Source organism: Dipodomys spectabilis, unplaced genomic scaffold, assembly GCF_019054845.1.
Source record: "Dipodomys spectabilis isolate Male_0828 unplaced genomic scaffold, ASM1905484v1 ptg000162l, whole genome shotgun sequence".
Lineage (NCBI taxonomy): Eukaryota > Metazoa > Chordata > Mammalia > Rodentia > Heteromyidae > Dipodomys > Dipodomys spectabilis.
In genome coordinates, this window is record NW_024870839.1 from 2,380,515 (window position 1) to 2,404,895 (window position 24,381).

General features: G+C 42.4%; 1 protein-coding gene across 2 annotated transcripts in view; it reads left to right on the forward strand.

Moving 5' to 3' along the window:
• Positions 1–24,176, forward strand: part of Spata5 (spermatogenesis associated 5) — a 126,091-nt gene extending 101,915 nt beyond the window's left edge. For both annotated transcript variants that reach the window (XM_042693006.1, XM_042693007.1), the window contains one exon: positions 23,643–24,176. In XM_042693006.1, coding sequence (XP_042548940.1) covers positions 23,643–23,852 — 210 coding nt within the window. In that variant the 3' untranslated portion in view covers positions 23,853–24,176. The remainder of the gene's footprint in view (positions 1–23,642) is intronic.
• The last annotated feature ends 205 nt before the right edge of the window (positions 24,177–24,381 follow it).

The following is a 24,381-nucleotide window of genomic DNA, read 5'->3' on the forward strand; positions in this document are numbered from 1 at the left end:
TGTTTAACATATCTGGGTGCACCGATATTTGGGGCATATAAGTTGATGATGGTTATATCCTCCTCTTGGATTGTTCCCTTTATTAATATGTAGTGTCCGTCCTTGTCTTTCTGTACTGATTTTAATGAAAAGTTTATTTTGTCAGATATCAGGATAGCTACACCTGCTTTCTTATTGGGGGAATTTGATTGGTAGATCCTTTTCCACCCCTTCACTCTGAGTTTGTTTGTATGTTTGGCTGAGAGGTGGGTCTCCTGAAGGCAACAGATGGATGGGTCTTGTTTTCTGATCCAGTCCTCAGTTCGTTTTCTTTTAATTGGCGAATTCAGCCCATTTATATTAAGAGAAAGTATAGAGAGATGCATTGTTGTCCCTGCCATTCCGTTTTCCTAAGTTTTTCTTCTTTCCTTTCCTCCTGTGCTTGCTCAGTTAGACTTTGAGTAATGCCTGTTTGGGGCAGGTCCCAGTTCCTGGTTGCTTTCTTCAGGTTGTGTCCCCCCTCTTAGAATTCTTTGTAATGCTGGCTTAATGTTTATGTATTCATTTAGTTTTTCTTTGCTATTAAAAGTTTTCAGTTCTCCATCGAATGTGAATGCTAGCTTTGCCGGGTATATCAGTCTGGGTTGGCAGTTATTGGCTCTCAGGGCTCGTATGGTGCTTTCCCAGGCTTTTCTTGCATTCATTGTTTGTGTGGAGAGATCTGCAGTGATTCTAATTTTTTTCCCGTTGTAGTATAGCTCCTTCTTCATTTTTGCTGCATGCAGGATTGTTTCCTTATTATTCAGATCCATCATTGTTACTATTATGTGCCTAGAAGTGTTTCTCCTGGGATCTTGCTTGTTGGGTGTTCGATAAGCTTTTGTGATGTAGTTAAGATGGTCGTTTTTGAGGTGGGGAAAATTTTCATTGACTATCTTGTTAAATAGGTGTTGCATTCCCTTGCTCTGGAATTCCTCACCTTCGTCCACTCCGATTATGCGAAGGTTAAATTTTTTAGCATTATCTGCTTGCTCTTGAATTTCCCTTTGGTTTAATTTGAGTGATTTTTCCATATCTGTCACTTTTTGGTCCAGTTGGTGTATTCTGTCTTCTGTATCTGACACTCTACCTTCCATTTCATTCACTCTGTTGACCGTGGCTTCTATTGTGGTTTGCATGGTGGAAATGGATCCCTTTATGGATTCAATGTTGGTTCTCAGAGTACTGATCTCACCTCTCAATGAGGTGATATCAGTATGCATTACCTCTAATTTGGCGTTTATCTCACTTCTTACTGAGGTTTGTGCAGCTTCTATTTTTGCATCCAATTTTTGTTTGATATCCTGTATATCTTTTGATAGTTCATCCTTGTGCTCTTTCAATTTCTGATCCATTTCTCGCTTTATTTCTTGAGTCATTGCCTCCAGCAACCCTTGGATGTAGTTTTTGTCTTCCATTCCTGCTTTGCTCCCACTGGGGCTCTCCCCTGCGTGGCTGCTGGCTTTTGAGGTGAGCTTGCTGTCCTGGGTAGTGGTAAACCTTGTGATTTTTCTCTGTGATTTTCGCATGGGGGTTCAGGAGACTGCTCTTCAATCTTGTTTTGGTGTGTCTGTCTTTGCTTGGTTGCTGATTCTCTATTGGTAGAGAGAGTCTGTGTCTGATCTGGATTCTGTTGGGAGCCTATTTCCAGCTGCTATTCACTTAGGATTCTCAGCTCTCTGCTGTAGCAATTCCCGCCTTTGGAAGGGTTGAGCAGCCTAGACTGCTTGTGTTTGCTCCTGCGGGTGCTCTTGGGAAGATCAGATGCTCTGGATGCACTCTCCCAAATACTGGAGTCTGCTATGGGCTCCTGATGTGTTTTTGTTTGTTTGTTTTGGGCTGGTTGTGGGCTTGAACTCTAGGTTTGGGTGCTGTCCCTCAGCTCTTCAGCTCAGGGCTGGCACCCTACCATTTGGGCCACAGCCCCACTTCTGACCCTTTTTGCTTTGTTCAGGCGCCGGTCCCCTGGCCTGGTTCCGGCCCCAGCCTGGAGCGCGCTCGTTAGGCCTGTGCTAATGTGTATACCACCTTGGTTATGCAGCCTGGAGGACACAGTTCAAATTTCTTCTACTGTTGGTAGTCTTGACCCAGGGGCACTGTTCCTGGCTTGAGCATTTAAGCTCCCTTCCCGGGGCGCTCTTGCTCTGGCCTGGCCAGCAGAGTGTGCTCCACCGGCTGGTGGGGCTCTCGAACAGTTCCCAGTTTTAGTGGGTCCTGTGGTCCGGGTGTTGGGGTAGGGAGTCTAGGTCAGGGTCTGGGGATTCCCTCCAGCTCTGGTCTCCCTTGATGGATTCCCTGTCCCCTGATGGGTACTCACCCTGTAGGTCGTCAGTTGTTGTTGCAGTCCGTCAGTTGTTGTTGCAGTCCGAGTTCAGTTGGGGTGGTTGCGGGCTGGGTTGGGCGGCCCCCCGCCGGGTCGTTGCGATCGCGATTGGGCGGGTGGTCTGCGGACAGGTCCCTTTGTGGCGCTGCTGGTGCCGGGCGGCTTTGGCGGGATGGAGCCTCTCCGCTCCGGTGGAGAGTGATGGGTGGGGTGGGATCCTCCTGGAGACTCCCGGCTGGTAGGTTTCTCTGTTCCTGGCGATCCGCTGTTCTGCAATCCGGTACCTGGTGATCTGCAAGCAGCCCCCTGTGTCTCTGTGGCTCCGGCAGCCCCCGCCGGGCCGGCTGGCCGGCGGCTTGGTGCACTGCAGCGCGGCCAGTAAAGGTTGGGGGAGGGGTCTTCGCTCTTCTCTGTTCTGAAATTCTTCTTTTCCTCTCTTTCTTTTTTTGTTATTTTCCACCTCTGGTTTTTCTCTGAGTGTTCGTCTTTTTGTTGTTGTCGGTCTCTTGGGGAGATTAAAGGTTGGAACTCGAACTCTCTTTTTGGTTGGAGAGAGCTGTGGCGTTTCCCTACTGCCCCGTCGCCATCTTGAGAACTCCTCTTGCTCCTTGTTTTTTAAGATCACCTTACCAGGGTATTATTTTAATGACTTTGATCTCTTGGGGGACAGGAAAATGAGTGGAAAGTCCTGTGAAGTATGTGCTGCAGAGGATGCTGCCATACACACTGGCAATGCAGTCTTGTGAGGTTGGAGAGGCATATAGGGGTGTCGTGAGGGGACAAGATTACCTGGTGGAGAATTGCTGGCAGTGATATTTCCTGGACTTGGGTTACGATCCTAGCTCTGCAGTTTATCAGCTGCAATACATTAAGCAATGTTGTGGTCCTCTCTGAGACTGAAAAGATAGCAAAAGTAAGACTTTCACAGGTATTGTGAAGAGTAGAGTTTATACACATGTAATATGCTTAATTAATGGTAGCTGTTCTACTGACTTTTGTTGTTGTTGTTGTTGTTGCCAGTACTTGAATTTAGGGCCTGGATGTGGTCCCCTAACTTTTTCAGGGCTGGTGCTCTACCACTTGAGCCACAGCTCCACTTAAGGCTTTTTGCTAGTTAATGAGTCTTACAGACTTTTATGCCTGAACGGCTTCAAACCATGATCGTCAAATCTCCACTTCCTGAGTAGGTAGGATTATAGATGTGAGCCACCAGTGCTCAGCTTCCAATTATTACTTTTAATTGACTTTGTACTGCTATTTTGAGGTGATAAGTTTACAGTTTCTTTTTTTAATAGAAATAACATGTACTTGATTCTTATCTCTCCTGTTGCAATCAACTTTCTAGTTTTATTTTCAGTTAATATAGATAGTTATATTCTTTTATATATAAAATTATTTTCCTAGTATCTTAAACAACATACATTTGTCATCTTGAAGTTCAGGAAGTTGAAAATAGGCAACCAGGCTGTCACTAAACTAAATTTAAAGTCAGCAAGACTGTGCTCATTTTGGGGAGCTCATTTCTTTGCTTTTTTCTAGCTTCATGAGGCTTCCTACATTCCGTGGCTGCTGGCTCTTTCCTCTGTTGAAACCAACAGCTTCAAATCTTAGGCTGGCCTGGATGCTTTCCCTTAGCTTTTTTTTCCTAGTGGCACTTTACCACTTGCCACAGCTCTACTTTTCAGCTCCCTTCCCTCTCTCTCCCCCTCCCCAAACACACTTTGGTGGTTAATTGAAGTTAAGAATCTCATAGATTTATCTACCCAGTCTGGCTCCAGACTGTAGTCCTCAGATCTCAACCTCCTGAGAAGCTAGACTTAACAGGCATGAGCCACCAGTGCACAGCTTCCTAGTGTACATTTAAAGAACCCTCTGATTATACTGGACCTATCCAAATGACTCAGGATAATTCCCCTGTGGTAAGATACCAAGTACTTAGTGATCTTAACTCCATCTGTAATGCTAGTGTCCCCTCACCACGGAACATAGCATGTGCTCAGTTTCCAGGGATTAGGAGACAGACAACAACTTAGAGGGCAGCACTACTATTTACCAGTGATCAACAGCAATCACTTGCTGTGGTGTCATGAGACACTAACAGTGACTAATCAACCAATAGAATCAATTTTCAGATCTTAGTATTTCTATTTTTCACTTTTCTTTATTTTTTTTAATGTTATTCAGATATATTGGCTAAAATGCTGTTGTTTTAGAAATTTACATTCTTGGTCACAATAACTTGTGCTTTTCATTTATTGCAAAGTATCCTTAGCGATCTAAAGATTCTATTGCATCAATACATGTGGGTAAAATTTTGAACTTTTTTGGATAAAGGAAAAAAGTTAAGGATCTGTTTTCATCATGACTTTTAGCAGTAATTGCAAAGTTAATAGAAAAATGTTTTCCTTCTAAGACAAATGGTACTTGAATATTCTCTCTTATATTAGCAAGCAGATTATGTGTTTAGAAGTACAATGGTTTGATCTCAGGGCCTTGCACTTACCCAGGCCAGCAACCTACTACTGAAGTCACGCCTGCATCCCTTTTGCATTGCAATATTTTTCAAGTAGGGTCTCATTTTTGCCCAGCCAGCCTAGCTTACAATTCTCCATTTATACTTTCTGTATAGCAGAGATGACAGGCTTGCACCCAGATTTTTGTTGGTTAAGATGGGCTCTCTCAAACTTTATGACCATACTGGCATTGAACTGTGAATCCTCCTTATCTCTACCTCTCAAATAATTAGGATTATAGGTATGAGCCAACTCACAGCTCACATCTGTTCTTTCATAAGAGTGGATACAGGAAACAAAATCTCATGACATTTGGTATGATATCCCCAAATTAAGCAATCTAATTCAGCCACTAGAAGATTTTTGTGCTACAGGTTGCTAATGTGTACATACCTTTAGGTACAGTTAGATGCTGGAGTAAAAGCTCAGACAAATGCACTGGAAAGAGCCTGGTTCCATGTGTCACTTAACTTCTGGCCCATAGTTTCTTCACACTTGTAGTAGAGAATATATTGCTCTTAATACTGTATCTACTATTTGCCTTTTGACTTTAAAGCCAGAGAAAGAAATTAGGAGACCAAAGATCAACAGTAAAACCAGTGGAATCCAAAGCTACATAGGTGTCTTTTTCTTTTTGTCAGTGGTGGGGCCTGAACTCTGGGCCTGCGCGCTGTCCCTCAGCTCTTCAGCTCAAGGCTAGCACTCCACCATTTGAGCCACAGCACCACTTGTGGTTTTTTCTGCTTATGTGGTGCTGAGGAATTGAACCCAGGGCCTCATGCATGCAAGGCAAGCGCTCTACCACCAAGCCACTTCCCAGCCCCCCACCTAGGTATTTTTTAATAGGTGAACAGATAAATCTGGTATGGTACATCCAAACAGTGCAGCACTACAAATAAGTGAACTGCCAGTAAATACATGAAAGAACCATATTGCTAAATGGAAAAAGCCATTCTGAAAATACTGAATAGTATATGGGTCTTTTTTGACAGTTTTACAGTTTGAATATTGGAGTGACACCCAAAAGGCTTCTATGTACCCAGCTGGTGGTGTGAGGTGACTGAACCATGATGGCTGACTGTTGAGGACTCAATTTGATGGCATTATTGGGTGGTGGTAGAAGGTAGGAAGCAGATTGTGGTTGGCGGAAGTCACTGCAAGTGTGACTTTGAAAGATATGTCTTGTCCCTGGCCCCTTCCTGGCTGCCTTTATACTACCTTGTCACCGTGAGGTGAGCAACCTCTTCTGTCACATGTTCCTGCTGTCATGTTGCTTTTCCATTCCATTTCCATAGCTCAGGGCTATAAAGCCAGCTGACCCATAGACTGAGCCTTTTGAACCATGATCCAAGATAGATTGTTCCTCTATTTCTCTAAGTTATTTGTTCCAGTATTAAAAGCCTTAAGGGAGAGTGAAACTTATAATGTATACAGAATATACAACATCAAGAGTGAAACCTAATAGCCACTATGGACTTTGGATGAGCACGTGTCCACATAGGGTCACCAGATTATAATAAATGTACTATTTGGTACAGGATATGGACAGTGAGAAAATTCGTCAAATTATAAAATATATATGCCCACTCCTAATCTAAAGTTTGTGTTTTTGTTGTTGTTTTTTTTTTTTTTTACCATCCTACATCTTCATTCACATGCTTAAATTTTCCCTTTCTATTTTCCGCCTTGTCACCTTCCTCTCTTCTCCTCCATTTTGAGTCTAGAGATTACAATTACAAAGAAATCAAATTGTGAGCCAGTGGTAAATGGTCATGAGGCCATACATTTTCATTTCCCTTTTTCTTTTGACTCTCCTCACGCTTTCCCTTCTAAGTAAAATTTTGAAGGCTATGTCCTGTTCTTGACATACTTTGTTTTTAAGGTGGGGGTTAGATTTTGATACTTTTTTTTTTTCACTTGCACGGAAAGTTCGGGTTAGTATGTGGTCTCATTTTTAACCCATCTGCAGACACCCCAATTATCTGAAATCACTTTCACATGCAACGGAGGTTAAGCTTTATTTCTCTTGGCATGTCCCTACCACAGCAGACACTTCCTCTTTGCCTTGAAAGGACAAAACGATGTTCAGTTGTCTGGGCTTGGGCCCAGTATTTGATTTATACATTATTTAATTTCCTCCTGAAAATTGGAAGCAGGGCTTTCAGGAATGTTTAACAACACTTTAGCTTTCATATAATCAGCAGTAGTAGATGTCAGCCTCATTAGAGGGCGACTTAAGGTAAAGCAAATAAAATGTGAATATGAAAGGAAATTATTTAGCAATAGAGACAGTCTAAAGCTTCCTTCATAATTGTTGTACTATAATCAGGTTGTTTCTGGGTATTGAGGAGCACTGTCCATTGGGGCACGGACCTGTGGCCATGAGCATTGGATGTTTGAGGAGAACTTAATGTTACCATTCCAGTTATTCACTCAACTCTTAACCGCTACTGCATTGATCTCTATAAGTACACATGCCAGGATATGAATGCCAGAATGACTTGAAATTATTATACCAGTGAACTCAGGATATTAAAAATTAGCTCTGAAAATAGCATTTTGTGCGTACCACCACTTTTAGCTAGTGTATTCGTTTTCAGATTGTCCTTAGATTATTGTTACTCTCAGGTTACAGCCCGTCTCCTTACCACCCGGCAGAGCCATACCTCATGCCTCCACTACCCCAGTCCTATTTCCCTCTTCAAGCACAGGTAGTCTGCCTCTCCCTTTCTCTGCACGCTGCTCAGCTGATCTCATTGACTCATTTCTTCTCTCCCAATAACAGTCCAAAGTTCTCCTGTCAGTCCTGACTGTCAGCTTTCTTCCAGTTCTCATGTGAGAATGTTCTTTATTCTACTTTCTTCTTAATACTCTGTGTGTGTGTGTGTGTGTGTGTGTGTGTGTGTGTGTGTGTGTGTGTGCATGCACACTCACTTGCATCGGTGCCAGTACTGGGGCTTGAACTCAGGACTTTGCTCTCTTACTTAGCTTTAGCCCTCAAGGCTGGTGCTTTACCACTTGATAGATACCTCCACTTCTAGAGTTTTGCTAATCAGAGAAAACACTCACGGACTTTTCTGTCTAACTTGGCTTTGAATCATGATTCTCAGATCTCCATCTCCCAAATAGCTGGGCTGACAGGTGTGAACCACTGGCACCATCTCTCCAAACCTTTACTCATTATCTCCTTGTGGGTAAGACTGCCATTGCTAAGTTTTCACAGGTAAATCAATCTCTGGTCCAGAAGAGACCTGGTCACATTTAAGTGGTAGGAGGCAGCAGAAAACAAATGTATAAGCTGGGCGCTGGTGGCTCACGCCTGTAATCCTAGCTACTCAGGAGTCTGAGATCTGGGGATCATGGTTAAAAGCCAGCCCGGGCCGGAAACTCCATGAGACTCTTTTTTATTGGGGGGGAGGGGTCTGGTCATGAGGCCTGAACTCTGCTGGGCGCTGTCCCTCAGCTCTTCAACTCAAGGCTAGCGCTCTACCACTTGAGCCACAACGCCACTTCCAGCTTTTTTCTTTTTGCTTATGTGGTGCTGAGGAATCAAACTCAGGGCCTCTGGCATGCAAGGCAAGCGCTCTACCACTGAGCCACCTTCCCAGCCCCATCCGTGAGACTCTTTATCTCCAATAAACCTCTGGAAAACCCAGAAGAGGCACTGTGGCTCAAGGGGCAGAGCACTCACCTTGAGCTGAGGAGCTCTTGGGACAATGCCCAAGCCCAGAGTTCAAGCCCCTTGACTGCCCAAAAAAAAAAAAAAAAAGCCAGTAGATTCAAATGTAGGTGATTCTCAAAATGAATTAGTGAGGAAGACAGTCTTCGTATTTATTGTTTGACATTTTGAATTACAGAGTGCTCAAAGAGATGCCTGAGCTAAAGATGCATTATTCATAGGCATCTGTAGAAAAATGATACTGAAGACATGAGAGTAGATCCATAATTTGAAAGAGTATAGCTGAATTGATCAGAGTTGTCCAGAGAGATAGAATTAGTAGGATCCAGAGAGAGAAGAGAGAGAGAATGGAGAAGAGATTTACTAGGGTATCACGTGATTGTGGAGACTGAGCATTCCCGTGACCCACCGGCCTTTTACAAGCCAGAGACCCTGAGATGGCAGAGCTTCAGTTTAATGGCCTCAGATTCAGGAAATATGATAGTATGTGATGTAACTCTTAGAAGCCTGAGACCTGAGAATTCAGCTGACAGCTGAGCCCAAGAGTCCAAAGCCCAGGAGAAGAACATACCCTGACTCCAAGAGAGAAAGAAACTGACTGACTTCTTTGGATTATGTGTGGGCCTCCACCAGTTGGCTCATGCCCACACACTTCAAGGCAGATTATCCTTTACTAAGTTTACTCAGACTCACACCTGCCTACTCTTGAAAACAGCCTCACAAACAGGTCCAAAACTAATCCTTTACCAGTTTAGTCAAGTTGACCCCTAAAATGAGCCATCACAATAGGTAGACTCAAGCAGGGACAAAGAATAAAATATCTACATCATTTATGTCTGTGGCGTATTTAGAATTAGAAGCTAGTACTGGCACATTACCATGGACATCAAAAGCTAAATAGGAGAGTAGCTGGGTGCCCATGGCTCACACCTGTAATCCTAGCTACTCAGGAGACTGAGATTTGAGGATTGAGGTTCAAAGCTATCCCAGGCAGAAAAGTCTGTGAGACTCATTTCCAGCTAACAACCAATAGGCCAGAAGTAGAGCTCAAGTGGTGAAATGTTAACTTTTTTTTTTTTTTTTTTTGTCGTGGGGCTTGAATTCTGGGCTTTGGCACTGTTCCTGCATTCTTCAGCTCAAGGCGAGCATTCTACCGCTTGAGCCACAGCGTCACTTCCGATTTTCTAGTGGTTTATTGGAGATAAGAGTCTCACGGACTTTCCTGCCTAGGCTGGCTTTGAACCGTGATCCTCAGATCTCAGCCTCCTGAGTAGCTAGGATTGCAAGTGTGAGTCACCGGTGCCTGGTTTGAAGCACTAACTTTGAGGAAGAAAAAACTCCGGGACAGCACCCAGGCCCTGAGTTCAAGCCCCCAAACCATCACAAAAAAATAAGTGAAAACAAAGTAGGAGAATGACACCAGATTGAGTCATCTAGATGAACATGATCATCCTGAGTTGCCAGGATTATTTTTCTTTTCCTATGATTGCTGCTTCTAGAATTTCAGAGCTGTATCTGAGCTGACCTACTCTGAGCCTCATTAGGTACCACAAGTATCAGCAGCCAGAGTATCACCAAAAAGTGACTGAGTTAGCTCCAACAGACAGGTTTAGGAGAAAAGCCAGGTGCTTCCTATAGCATAAAGCCACGTACAGATGTTCGGAGAAGGAGGGCTGACAAAGGGTTGTAGAAGCCTTGAAAAATGGAGTGGAGAGCCACGTGCGATGGGAAATGGAGACAAAAGAGGCAGAGCATGTGATTTCCAAGACCTTCCTTTTCCTAATGTTTTGAATAAGTGATGGTTGAAAAGGCCAAGATTTGATAATCCTATCCACGTTGAGTGAACAGGAACATTTTACCAGCTGCTGCTTTCCTGGAATTTGGCTTTTTGTCCTACTTGACTGTCTTGAGGCTTTGCCAGATTATAAATCTTAAAATGAAAAGAGAACAAAAGATTGGAAACAACTCAAATGTCCATCACTTGGGACAGGGTTGGATAAACTATGCAGCTGCAAAAAGATGAGAAATAGCTCCACACAGAGCAGGAAGTGATCACTAGAACAGATTGAGAAGGGGAGTGAATATGATGCTAACATTTATCTAAGAAGTGGCAGGAGGAGGAGGTAAAGCTCTTTTAAAATATATCACATGTAGTAAGGAATAAATATAATGAACAGCTTTGTAATCCTTAATGAAATAAGAACTGACAGTCATAAATGACTGCTAAACTGGAAAAAGAGAAGCAGCCAAACATTGTATGTGTCACAGCATCACCTAGGAAGTGTTTGTTCAATCAAACATCACCAGATGTTGGTGTCACACATCTTTAATACCAGCTCTCAGGAAGCCGAGGCAGAGGATGGCAAGTTAAAGCCAGGCAGGACTATGCAGCAAGACTTTTGTTTCCAAGGAAGAAAATCTAGCTTGAGCCTTCCCAAGCCTCTAGACTATTTCAAGTTTACAGGCGATACGAGAAGCAGAGGAACATGTTAAGTAACGCTGTGGAGATGTTGTTAGCAAAACAATGAATCTGGGAAAATATAATAGGACATGATCCATTTTCTTAAACATAAATGGCAAATACAGAAACATCTTTGGATATGAGCTGTATTACTAAATACAATGTACTGTTTCTATTTGAATTCCCATTCAAACATTCACTGGTAATTGTCAAATTTTTAACATTGACTTAGTATCGATAGTATAAAGGAATTAGTGCATTTCTACTATGGACTAATGGATTTTTTTAAGTAATTTTTTTAATTCCACACAGTATTGATAATGAGGAATTCATTGTTGTTAAACTGGGTAGCAGATAAGCAGGACCTGACTGTGTGCTGTTCTCATGTTTGTTTACTTGAAATCAGGGCCTGAACACTGTCCCTGACCTTTTTAGGTCAAGGCTAACACTCTACCACTTGAGGCACAGACCCATTTCCAGCTTTTCACTGGTTAATTGGAGATAAAAGTCTCAAGGACTTTTCTGCCTGGGCTGACTTCAAACCACAATCCTCAGATCTCAGGCTCCTGAGTAGCAAAGATAACAGGAATGAGCCACAAGCACCCAGCTTGAATTCTTTTATAGTTAAAAAAATACATAGAAAAGCATTTTCTCTCTAATAATGTTCACTAGTAATTTCATTTTCCTCTAATTTCCCTTTCTTCTGTTTTTGAAAAAGAAAATTGGGCAAATGGGATGGGTCTGTTGTGAAAGACTCCAAAGCATCTTTCATCCACTCAAGAGAATTACAGAATGAAGTGAAAGGTCTCTAAACTTGGGATCATGTCCAAAATATTTCTTTAATTTTTTAACATTTATTTTGGTGCCAGTTGTGGGACTTGAACTCAAGGCCTAGGTGTTTTCCTTTAGCTTTTTTCATTCGACTGACGCTCTGCCACTTGAGCCACAGCTCTCCTTTCAGCTTTTTGCTGGTTAATTGGAGATGAGAATCTCATGGACTTTCTTTCCTGAGCTGGCTTTGAATTGTGCTCCTCAGATCTCAGCCTCCTCAGTTGCTGGGATTATAGGTGCAATCCACTGGCACCCAGCTATTCCTCCTCTCTTTAAGCCCTGTCAACATGCACTTCCAATTACATGCATACTTCTAATTGAATTTAGGGACTGTCTCCGTGTATAACTTGTCTAAAGTTTCAAACTAAAGCTTCCCCATTTGAACTTTATAATCCATTGGCTACTCATAACTCCAGACACTCCTCAAAAAAGAAAAATATGTTGAGTTTCTGATTGCTTTCTCTTCTGTCTGAAGTTGATGGATGGCCCTTGATGTTTCTCAACCCTTCTTCTGGCTTGTTTGCTCTCTGTGGCCTGGAAATCAGTTGTACAATGCAAAACGTGATCTTGACTTCAAATGAGAAGGAGTGAGAAACTCTTAAGAAAATGACAGCTGGTTGGAGGAGCCAGCCTTAGGGCTGCATGCCAAACACTGACTTGTGGAAGTGGGCACTGCTGAGCATGAATTCCAAAGTAGTGCCTTTTCAGCACTACCCTTTGAAGCAATATGTCACCTACACTGAGTGTGAGAGGAAGCCCTTTGTAAGCAATGAAAGTTGATATACACAGAGAAGCATAGAAAACAAGTTTTATATCTTCCCTTAAGCCACACATCATCAGCCAGGCTCAAATCACCATCTCCCTACCCCCCTGGTCAGGATCTTTATTTTTTTTAAAAAACCACACTTGACTTATCTTCATGTGCTCACTACATACATGTACACAGAGAAAATAACCTAATTTGACTTTATATGTACCCTTCTCCCAGGGCACATGGTCCCTGTATGGACCAGGCCATGCAGAGATGTTCTGTAGGATTTGTGGTCACAGAAACTGATGAAATCAGGACTTTGTGATGGCTTAAGCTGTGCACTGTAAAACATGGTTGTGTTTCTTCTCATCTAGGAAGATAGCCTATAGTAAGAGAGGGCCAGTTGAGGTTGGGTGCACACAAAGTCCCAGTTATTCTCTGAAAGTCAGAAGAATCACTTGGATGTTGGAGTGAATGAGGAATTCTGATGGTTTCAGGTGGTAGTGCTCTGAGGCTCAGATACAGTTCTAGTCCTTAGGTTTCCAGTCAGCACCATCATATCATTATCATAAACTTCCTCCATTTTTTAAAAAAATTCAAAGTGAATTTCTTTCTCTAGTAGTTTAGTCCCAATACACAACAAATGTCACAGGAGAAGACCCCAGTCTACTTTGTGCGTAGGTATTCACAGAGGTAGCAGGAGATTGCTCCTGAGTCTCTTTTGTTTTAAAATTTGCCTCATCATTCTTGGTACAGCAATTAAAGGATTCATAGCCTTAAAGTCTTTTCAGGACTTGGATCTTTTCTTAAAGGAAACAAATCAAAAGTATTCATTAAAAGATTGATTTAAAAATTTAATCTTTCTGAGGTTAACCCCAAACTTAACACATAACACTACATGGGGGAGAAGGGTGCTAAATTCTACAAATGATTACAAAAATCAGCAGTCATCAGAAAGATGTTCTAAAATACTTTGTTTCAGCATGTAAAATCTCGTTTGATTACAGAATTCTTTTGGTAAAGGCACAGCTATGCTGGGTCACTGCCAGAATTATGAGATCTTACCAGCCTACTTAAATTTTTAAAGATTCACAATTTCCAGGCCTTCCAACTATTGGTGTTAAAGTGTATTCTCACTCTACTATAGTGCTTAAAATTTGACAACTTATGTATATAAAGTATACATATTAATATAGAAATGTTCATTTCAGAGAGAGTGGAGTTGGTAGTGAAGGGCAGAACAGATCTGTGAAATAAGTCAAAGTTTTGCTGGCTGCCACATTCTTTGACATAAATATAAAGTGTGTACAGAAAATATTTTGAATATCCTCTATTAAGATACACTGGGTTTATTTCCAATCAACTGGAGCATTCTAAAATACATTGTGTTACCAAAATGTACTATGTCTGAAGTTGAGTAATTAGATCTCCAAATTAAAAGGTATTTCCTTTCTCTTTGTACTTATTTCCATTTTTCTCCTTTTTAAAGGCTTACAGGATGCTCTTTATGTGTGTATTTTATCATTTGTGATAGTGAATACATGTTTTTAAGGTTGCAAAGTCATTTGTGTTGAAGACCCAGGTGCCCCACCTAACTTAAATCTCAAAGAAATGTCCCCTGTTCTCTTTCCCATATAGTTCAGTTTGGGATGGTTAGAAATCAGAAATGTTCACCAGTTGAAAATGATGTCAAGTATATGAATACAGTCCTACGGTTTATTGAATGCATGCACTCAAATTCACTCAATTTTATGTCTTTAGATTTTAAAAACGAGATGAATAATTCCTTTTTTCTTTTTTTTTTTTTCTTTGTCAGTTGTGGGACTGAACTCTAGGCCTGGGCGCTGTCCCTCAGCTCTTCAGCTCAAGGCTAGCACCCTACCACTTGAGCCACAGTGCCACTTCCAGCTTTTTTCTGCTTATGTGGTGCTGAGGAATCAAACCCAGGGCCTCATGCATGCAAGACAAGCACTCTACCACTGAGCCAACTTCCCAGCCCACTTTCAACATGATGAGGGCTGGAGGAGCAGTGTTTGCATGGCATACACAGTGCCCTGGACCCCCCAGTGCAGCAGGGGTGGGAGGGAGAGGGTGGGAAGGGAGCTATTGTAAACTTGGTATGGTAGTGCACAGCTGTAATCCCAGCTACTTGGAAGGATGAAGAGGCAGGATTATCAGTTTGAGGCTAGTTCTGGTGAAGGTAGCAAGAACCTGTCTCAAAAACAAAATTTAAACTAAAAGGCTGGATGTGGATATACACCCTGAGATCAATCACTAGTACCTTTTAAAAAATAAAAATACAGCAGGACCCATCAGTTGCACTGGACATTGACCAAAATGAACTAAACAACTCAATGGCAGTGATGGGAGGGAGGGAACAAGTGGGAAAGAGGGAACAGCTGATGCTATGCAAAACAAAAGAAATGTACATATCACCCAGTGTGGAAGAAATAACTATTGCAAAGCTCATAAATGTTATAGACCATGATAGACAATTTGCCCATGAAAGTTAGAATGTGTTTGTGACTTTAACTAAGCATCACTATCCCACAATACTGTGAAATTTGGGAAATTATGTAACCACTTAATCACAATAAAAGTTTTGAAAAAAATAAAAAATAGCCAGGTACTGGTTATACCGCCTATAATCCTAGCTACACAGGAGGCTAAGATCTAAGGCAGTTCAAACTAGCCCTGGCAAAAAAGTCTCCAAGAGACTTATCTGACCACTCAAACACTGGAAGTGGCACTGACATAAGTGGTAGAGCGCTAGCCTTGTGCACAAAGAGGCTTGGTGACAACACCCAGGCCCTGAGTTCAAGCCCCACAACCCACAAAAATTGGGGAAAAAAAATCTGTGAGACTTTTTATTTCCAGTTACTACCAAAAAGCAAGTAGCAGAGCTCTAGACTTGAACTAAAAAGCTAAATGAAAAGAGTTCAGGTTCTGAGTTCCAGTCCTAGTACCAGCATACACGCACACACGCACACAAGGTATGGATATATTGGTTAAATGCTTCCTAACCTAAATCACCTATATTCTCCACAAAGAATAACAATGTAAGTGCCCTATATAATAGTTTACAAGTACTTAGCATTGTTTAAAGTTGCATCATACATAGGTAGTTTTTTTTTTATTAAAAGCAGAAGCTGAATCTCACTACAGTATTGGCTTTCTAGTCAGTGAAACCAGAGAGTTCTGGTGAGGTTTTTTTTTCCTGTTTATTTGACATTCAGAAATCAGAATATAAAGCCCATATAAAGTCCATATAATTTTACTGATAGGGAAATGACTTCCTCAGTTGCTAAATACCCAAGGGCAATAGTAGTGTGATTACCAAATTCCAAAATCTGTTTGCCTTTAATTCACTCATGGGTTAACGAAAATTACACAGTTAATATGTGCCACTTGTAAATTCTTATCTTGGGAACATGAGTTTCACATTCCATTACTTGTGTACTTAATTTTCAATCTTAGAGTTGTATTTCTCTCTTCTTTCCCCTCCCCCCTACCAGTGTGTAAGTGTGCTGGGGCCTGAACTCAGGTCCTAGTCAGGTCCCTTAGCTTATTGCTCAAATTTGTGCCACAGTTCAACTTTCAGCTTTTTGTTGTTGTTGGTGGTGGTGGTCATTGGGCTTGAGCTCTAGGCCTGGGCGCTGTCCCTACGCTCTTCAGCTCAAGGTGAGCACTCTACCACTTGAGCCACAGCACCACTTCCAGTTTTCTGGTAGTTTATTGGAGATAAGTCTTACAGATGTTCCTTTCGTGGCTGGCTTTGAACTGCCATCCTCAGGTCTCAGCCTTCTAAGTAGCTAGGATTACAGGCATGAGCTGCCGGCACCTGGCTTAGCTTTTTTTTTAAGGTGTTTAATTGGAGAAGAGTCTCCCAGACTTTTCTAACCCGGCTGGTTTCAAATGGATCCTCCTATTGCAGCCCCCTGAGAGTAGCTACAATTACTTCCATGAGCCACCAATAGCTGGCTACTTCTATAACTTTTAAAATAAAAATAAATAAATGAAAGTAAAGTGTAAGTCTTTAGATTCCGCTGTGTATTTAGTTCTACTTAAGGGAGCTGTTGAAATTTTCCTAGGGTACAAAAAGAGATTCTAAGAAAGTAAAAAACAAACTCACTAGCCGGGCACCGGTGGCTCACACCTGTAATCTTAGCTACTCAGGAGGCTAAGATCTGAGGATCACGGTTCAAAGCCAGCTGGGGCAGGAAAGTCCATTGAAACTCTTATCTCCAATAAACCACCAGAAAACAGGAAGTGGTGCTGTAGCTCAAGTGGTAGAGCACTAGCCTTGAGCTGAAGAGCTGAGGGACAGTGCTTAGGCTAAGAGTTCAAGCCCCACGACTAACCAAAAACAAAAAACTCACTAGTATGATCAGTCTTATTTTGTATTTTTCTGTACTGCCCACCTGTTGTATTCTGGTCTCAGTTATCTACAAAGGAAAGATTGGTATACCCTATTGCTGTGAAGGATTTGTAGGATTCAGGAAGGTTTGAAACATCATTAACTGTAGAGCAATGGTTCTTAACCCCTTTGGGGTTATGAGTCCTTTTAGAGTATGATGAAGGCTTTGAACACACTCTAGAAAATAGATACCTAGATTATGTATCTATAGGTATACATTTTTCATAGGTTTCCGTTATATTCTTAGATCAGTCTTGACATCATAGATACACAAAACGAGTGCTGTTTTATTATCTAAATTTTTTAAAAATAGTATAGTGTATATTTCTGAACAAATGACTTACAAGCAGTATACTTTCTATCAGAGTAAAACGATCTAAAAATACAAAAGTAAAGAAGATATGTGAATATAGCCTGGTTGTCTCTCAACAATCTTAGTTGATGGTATAGTGTCTTTTCATTTAATTTAAACCCATTTTCATTTACATATTCAAGAGGAGGGAAGAAGAGATTGCCTTTCTTTCAGAAGGCACACTGTCAGAATCACATCCATAGAAGAAATGTAAGGCAAATAGTTACAAAATAGAGTGTATTGAAGCTAGCATGTCAATGGAGGCACAGTGTTTTTTTTTGTTTTTTGTTTGTTTTTTATTGGAACTTATATTTAACAAAACAAAGCACTAACATGGCTGTGAATGAAGGCAATTTTATGGGCCTATCACTTGGGCAAGATGTGAGGACTGGCAGTCAAGATTACTGACAGATGAGGAAATGGCATGTAAAAACTACTCTCTTTTTTTTTTTTTGTCAGTCATGGGGCTTGAACTCTGGGCCTGGCCACTCTCCCTCAGCTCTTCAGCTCAAGGGGAGTGCTCTACCACTAGAGCCACAGCACCACTTCCAGTTTTCTAGTGGTTTATTGGAGATAAGAGTCTCATGGACTTTTCTGCCCAGGCTGGCTTCGAACCGTGATCCTCAGATCTCAGCCTCCTGAATAGCTAGGATTACAGGCGTGAGCCACCAGCAGCCAGCTGTAAAAACTACTCTTAATACATACTTGCCCACACCCTCCCTCCAACACAACCCCAGCCTCTGCCTCATGATCTCTGGCACCGGGCAGGGAGGACCAGATCCTCCATGGTTAGGGAAGAACACTGGAGCTCTTTTGAATACCTGGACTACGCTTGCTTTTCTTTCCCAAGGATATTACTCCCTGTCTAAACTCTCACCTTTGTGTGGGGCCATCCTTGATTCTCCCATACCTTTTGTGCTTTTCCAAGGCCTACTGATGTGCTGGCCATAAGTTGATGTCATTAGCCACTGAGTTGCTACAGCAAGCATAGCGATATAGGGTAACTCCTTGTTCCCAACATAGGTAGGTGTACAGGTGTCTTGGCTATATGTGTTCCAGGGGGAAGAGAGAGAGAGAGTGGGTGTGTGTGTTGTGTGTATGTACTTAAAAAGGCAAAAACTAGATTGTATCTCTATTCAGAGATGAGCTCAACAGGAAAGCTAAATGGTAACCTGCAAGACCAAGGTGTCAGGGCCTTCTTTGGGGCTTCTAGTCTAATGAGGGAGTGTGGTATGACAGAATAGTGGAAGCACTATCAGGTGGAAGACACGTATGCGGAGATAGTGAGGGTGCCTGTAGGGATGCCTCCCAGAAGACATTTCCACTGAACCCTGGAAGTGGCGTAGTGGAGCCGGGGCTATGTACCACCTGGTCAGTGCACATGGGATTTGATTCTTCACTGCTGTATTCCCTTGGGCCTTCTATCTTGTTCACTCAAGTCCTGAGTAAAAAGGGGCCCATCACACCTATTTTCTGTCCCTGCCTTGCCCTACCCACAGTGGCTCCTGTTTTCTCCACTTCCACACCAGCTGCTGGATTCTTTTTAAAATTGAAAACTTTGTTTTGGTCCAGTGGTCCTTGAAATCCTGCAAGTGAACATAAGTCATAATGATAGACTGGAACATGTACATGCTCCAGACCTGTCCAGCCCAAAAGCTCTACAAAATAATGGATTCGTAAGCACATTTTTAAAAAACAAAAACAACTAGAAGCTCCTTTGTGACAGTAACCAGGCGTGTGTCTGCAGGCCAATACTAAGGCTTGAACTCAGAATCTTAGCTTTTATTTGCTCAAAGTGTTAGCTCTGCCACTTGAGCCGCAGCTCACTTCTGGCTTTTAGTGAGTGGTTTGCTGGACTTTCCTGCCTGAGCTGGCTTCTGATTGTGAGCCTCAGATCTCATCAAAATAATCAACAGAATTAAGCAACCCATTCTGTTTTCCTCCCTTCTCTTTCAGTAGGTTTGAATGTGCCTTTACAGACATTTTTCATTTGGCTCAACCCTGTGTAGGCCATTCTAGATCATATGACTTAATTAACAGTATGGTTAATTATGGTGAAGTTTTTTTAGAGAAGGAGGAAACTGAGCCCAAGAGCCACAATTAGGCAGTTCCTTATATCTGAAATCTGTGCTGCAAAATCCTCACCTCATCCCCTTGTAAGTCTTTCAGTGAAGTGATCTTTTAATGGCTGTTCTCTGCCCCCACCCCCACATCCCTTCCCAGCCACCCCGCATTGCTCTGTGAGCTGCTTCCTTGAAAGTTCACTGCACCCACCCTGTGTTGTGTGTGCCTGTGACAGTTGTCTGATTCCGTCTGCTGCTCGTCAGCTGGGAGCCCGCTGCGCTCCTTCAGCCCCATCTTGCAGTGCCTCTCAGTGGGCCAGGAGAATGCACCCTCCCTCAGCACCCCAACGGGCGCTCCACGTCCCAGGTAGCCTTCTCCTTGAAGCACCTCCAGTGTATACTGTTTGAGAACAGCAGGAGGCCACTCTCTACTGGATCCCTAATCCCTCAGACACACTGGGGGAGAAGGTCACAGGCCTGTGAAAGCTGAAAAGAAAAGCGAGGGGGCGGGTGAGCCAGGCCGACACAATGTCCGCGCCTGGGCCCTCCAGCGGCTCGCCCACAATCAGCGCCAGCTGCAGCCCAATTAAGCTCAACAGGTCACAGGTGTTCCAGACAGAAAGATGCTTTTCACAAAACCACTTTCTTGAAAATACCTAAGATTTTATTTTAAAAAGCACTGCAGCCCATTTCTTTTGGTGGATTCTTTAAAGCTATTTAGTACCCTTGAAATACAAAGAAGCTGAGATTAGGCCTGGCTGGAAAGGCGAGCTTTCTTCCTCCCAGGCAGCAGGGGCAGCCCACAGACAGTCTCTGCCAAAGTGTGGATTCCGCTTGCGTGCAGCTGGCCTCAAAGAGACAAGAGGCTGCTCTGCAAGCTCCAGGGTGCCTGCTCCGCCAGCCAGCCTGAGCCAGGCCGCTCTCCACTCGTGCTAGAGATTGTTGGCATTCAGAAATTAATATGCAGTCGACGTTTTCTTAAGAACACAGCCCTGTATCCTGCTAGTTAGGCCAGTTATGTGACTCCAGCTGTCAGGAGCTACTTCTCCAACTCTCTAGCACATTTTAAATTGCTGAATTCATTTATTTTACTTCCGCAGATTGGAGTGTTGGTCCCTGTCCCTGATAGGAAGGCAGGAGGGTGGCAGAGAATCAAGCAGTTGAGTTTGTTGGGTAATTGTGTTGCCTTCCCATGCCAATCCCACGCCTTGAACTCAAGGACCACTGTCCCTGGGCTGTTTTTACTCAACGTTAGTGCTCTATTACTTGAACCACAGCTTTACTTTTGGCTTTGGTGGTTCATTGGAGACAAGGAACGTGGACTTTACTGCTCACACTGGCTTTGAACTGCATTCTTCAGCTCTCAACTGCATGAGCCACCAACACCTGGCTCATTATTCTTATCATGGATGTTCCAGTACCAAGCAAGTGTGGCTGCCACCCAGCCATTGTCTAGAAACATCTGTGCTTAAAGGTAAACGAAGAAATCGCCCAGGTTCTCAGTCTCCTTGCATCAGAAAAGAAACAAGCGCTGTTGTGAGACGGAAGAGAACAAGAGAAGAACTACACATGTCTACATCTGATGACCAGCACCCAGAGTCCTGCTGGACATTTTCAGCTTTTGCTCCCGTTGATTAGTTTTTTGGTCAGCAGTCTTTGCTTTGACTATCATTCTTTAATCCTGTCTTCTTTTTTTTTCCCCCAGAACTTTTGTTGCCTCAAAATTAAAACCATGTTGGTTTTAATTTTCTCAGTCTGCCTTTTGCTATGTGTGAGCCACCTGTTGAAACTCTTCTTGTCTGGTAGATGGGGGGTGGGGGTGGGGGGGATAATAGGCTATATATAAGAGTTTTCTTTTATTGTTTTTCCCCCACAGTGAAGTAAGACATTGTTCTTATTCTTCATGGCATTCAAATTCTGCACAATTGCCTCTTTTGCCCTTTTGCATTTAAAAGTGAAGTAATTAGATTTCCCAAGGTCCAGTGGTCAAGGGCTTTCTCATCCCAGGGAGTTGTGTCTCCCCACAGCTCACAAGTGCAGTTGTCTCCCGTAATCCAGTTATTGCTATATTGTAATGAGGGCACTGCTTTAACAGAGGGCAAGCATAGCATGAAAGTGCACCCTCCTCTCCCCCTTTGTCTCACTGCTCACTCTTCCCCCCAACCCGCTTGAACTTAATTTATATTCATTAACATAATGTTTTCATAACAACTTCATAAAATACTTTGATTAGCAGTTTTTAGCCCCTGAGGAATCATCTCAATTTCATATATATGATATATATGTATATGTATTTATGCACACTTTTCTTTGTCAGATGTCTGATACACAAGATCCATTATGACTACTGAAGGAATAGAGTTTGGGACATGTTGGGACCAAGTAAATTAGTTCCCTGGCCACTGAAACAGAACCCCAGTCCTAATCTAGCTCTCTCTGGAGCTTCTATGCCTTTCTGCTAGTCTTTTGTCTCAGTTTCTCTTTGCCACAAACAGGTCATAATTTCACCTTTGCAACAAGGCATATGTATCTTCTTAAAGCCTAGATATCCAATTTTTAATCAAAACTAGGTAAGAATATGCATTCAACTTTACAGGACCAGCCAAAACATTTTCGTCAGCCTAATGACAAAAGCAATCATGCTGCTAGTTGGCTAATAACTCATTTAAATGATCTAGTCTGTAGCGTATGAGGGTGGGGGGAGGAAAAAATGGTGAAGGGATTAATGGAAGGTTTCCAAAATCCTTTTTGCTAAAAAATTTAAAGAGCTCAAGTTTTCAAGGGTTTTCTTTCTAAACAGGTTAATTTAACATTCCAGACAGTCTGTGATTCAAATTCTGCTTTTGATATATGCTGTGATATTCTACTCTGGCCTCATGGGAAAAAATTCAGCTGAATTCTCTCAGTAGTAAGATATTCTCACGCTTCTGCTTTGGGATGTGATTCCTCTAGGGTGATTCCCCCTGTACTGTCTGTGTCCTCCAGGTGATGCACCCTGTGCTCCCTGTGTAGCCAGAGTGGGGGGCTCTGTGCTCCACATGTACTTAGTAGAAAATGTACAGGTCAATCTATATGTCCTAAAAGCGTCAGGTAAATCACTTGGACAAACCCATACACATAAACCCAAACTCATTTCATGGGGGCCCTTCACAGTCTGTAGAGATAGTAATGTGAAAAGTCCAAGATTAAATTGAAGGCCTTTCTTTTACTTTCTGTAGTATTGTTCCCAAATGGAAAGATATGCTGGCCATTTTATCTGAAAAGACTATCTTTCCAAAGGTTACTAGAGAAAGGAAAAATTCCTTGGCGATTAGTGATCTCAGGTTTCTTTTATCAAGTGAAGCATTTGCATGCTTTTTTTAAAAATAAAGCTTCCATTTCAGTCCTCTAATACATATTAGTACATATTACTGCCCCCCCCCCCTTTTTTTGGTGGCTGTACTGGAGTTTCAGTTTAGGGTTTACTGCTTGTCTAGCAAGCTGAAGGCTCTACCAGTTGAACTGCTTTTTACTTTAGCTATTTTTCTAATAGAGCCTCAGTTAAGCTTAGGCTGATCCCTATTTACATAGCTGAGATGACAGGCATACAGCACTACACTCAGCTTTCTATTGACTGAGATGGGATCTTTCAAAGGTTTTTGCCCTGGCTAACCTTGAACTGACATCTTCCCATTCTCCCAAATGACAAGGATTGCAGCATAAGCCATCGCCACCTGGCTGTTACTGGTTTGGTGGTTGTTGCTGTTGTCATTTGGACCAGGCGTGCTGCTGAGCAGGCCCTGGGTCTCCTCCGTCCCCTTCCCCCTCCTCCCCCCCACCCCCCACACACACACATGCACGCATACGCAGCACTCCCACCTTTACCATCCTGTGTCACAGTGTATGGGGCATATACTGTTCCACCTTCAGCTAGAGCAAATACTACCTCTTCTATACCTTTATTCCTGCACTGAGTCCTTGGGATGTTGGGTTGGAATGAAGGAAAGAACAAAGCCCTTTATATGGCTACTTCTCCTTCTGAAAACTTGAGTGAGGGCTGGGAATATTCCTCAGTGGGAAATGTGCTTGCCTACCATGCATTAGGCATCAGTTCAAAACAAACCTTGAGTGCAATAACTCCCACAGAGAAATGTGTTATGGCATAGAAGTTAGGCTGCGCATGAGGATTTGGAATGTATCAGCTCTTCAAAGTCCTTCTCCCTCTTCTAATTTACTTTTTTTTTTTTTTTTTCAGATTATTGCTGTCTGCAGAGAGGCAGCTCTTCTGGCTCTGGAAGAAGACTTCAAAGTCAAGTGCATCATGAAGAAACATTTCACTCAGGCCTTGAGGACTGTGACGCCAAGAATCTCTGAATCCTTGAGACAGTTCTATGAACATTATCAAAAGAAGAGTGGGCTGCACTCTGGGAAACATGCATATGCATCCTACCAAACCCCTTTCTAGATTTCATTCTCTATAGGGCTTTTGACTTGAGAGTATTTTAGAAATTCCTTAATAGGTACAATGCTTGAAATACTTCCGTTGGAGTTGAAGAGCTGCGGTTCTAGAAACCTTTAATCATGTGAGTACAATTTGTCCAGCATGGGTAGAAAACCAGTTTCGGCTGGAAATGTGTGCTGCATTTTGAAAAGTAAACATTTACCTTTTTTCATGTTTGTCCCTTCGTCTCCCTTGTGACAATCTCCCCACTGTGGAGTTGATGTCAAGTGCCTTCCTATGTGCATCAGTTGGATACAACAACATGAACAATATATATGGATAATTTCATCATGCAGAATGTAAGTCTTTTATTTTTGAAGGCTGGCCACTGAAGTCAGAAGTGCAGTGGTCAGATTTGTGGTAATATAAACATGTATTCTTCTCAGTTTAATTCATACCTCCATCTGTGGCCAAAAGGAAAATAAAGTACTACGAGTTATTTTATATGATACATGGGAAGGCTTAATTAATTTGTAAATGTAAGGCAAATTTA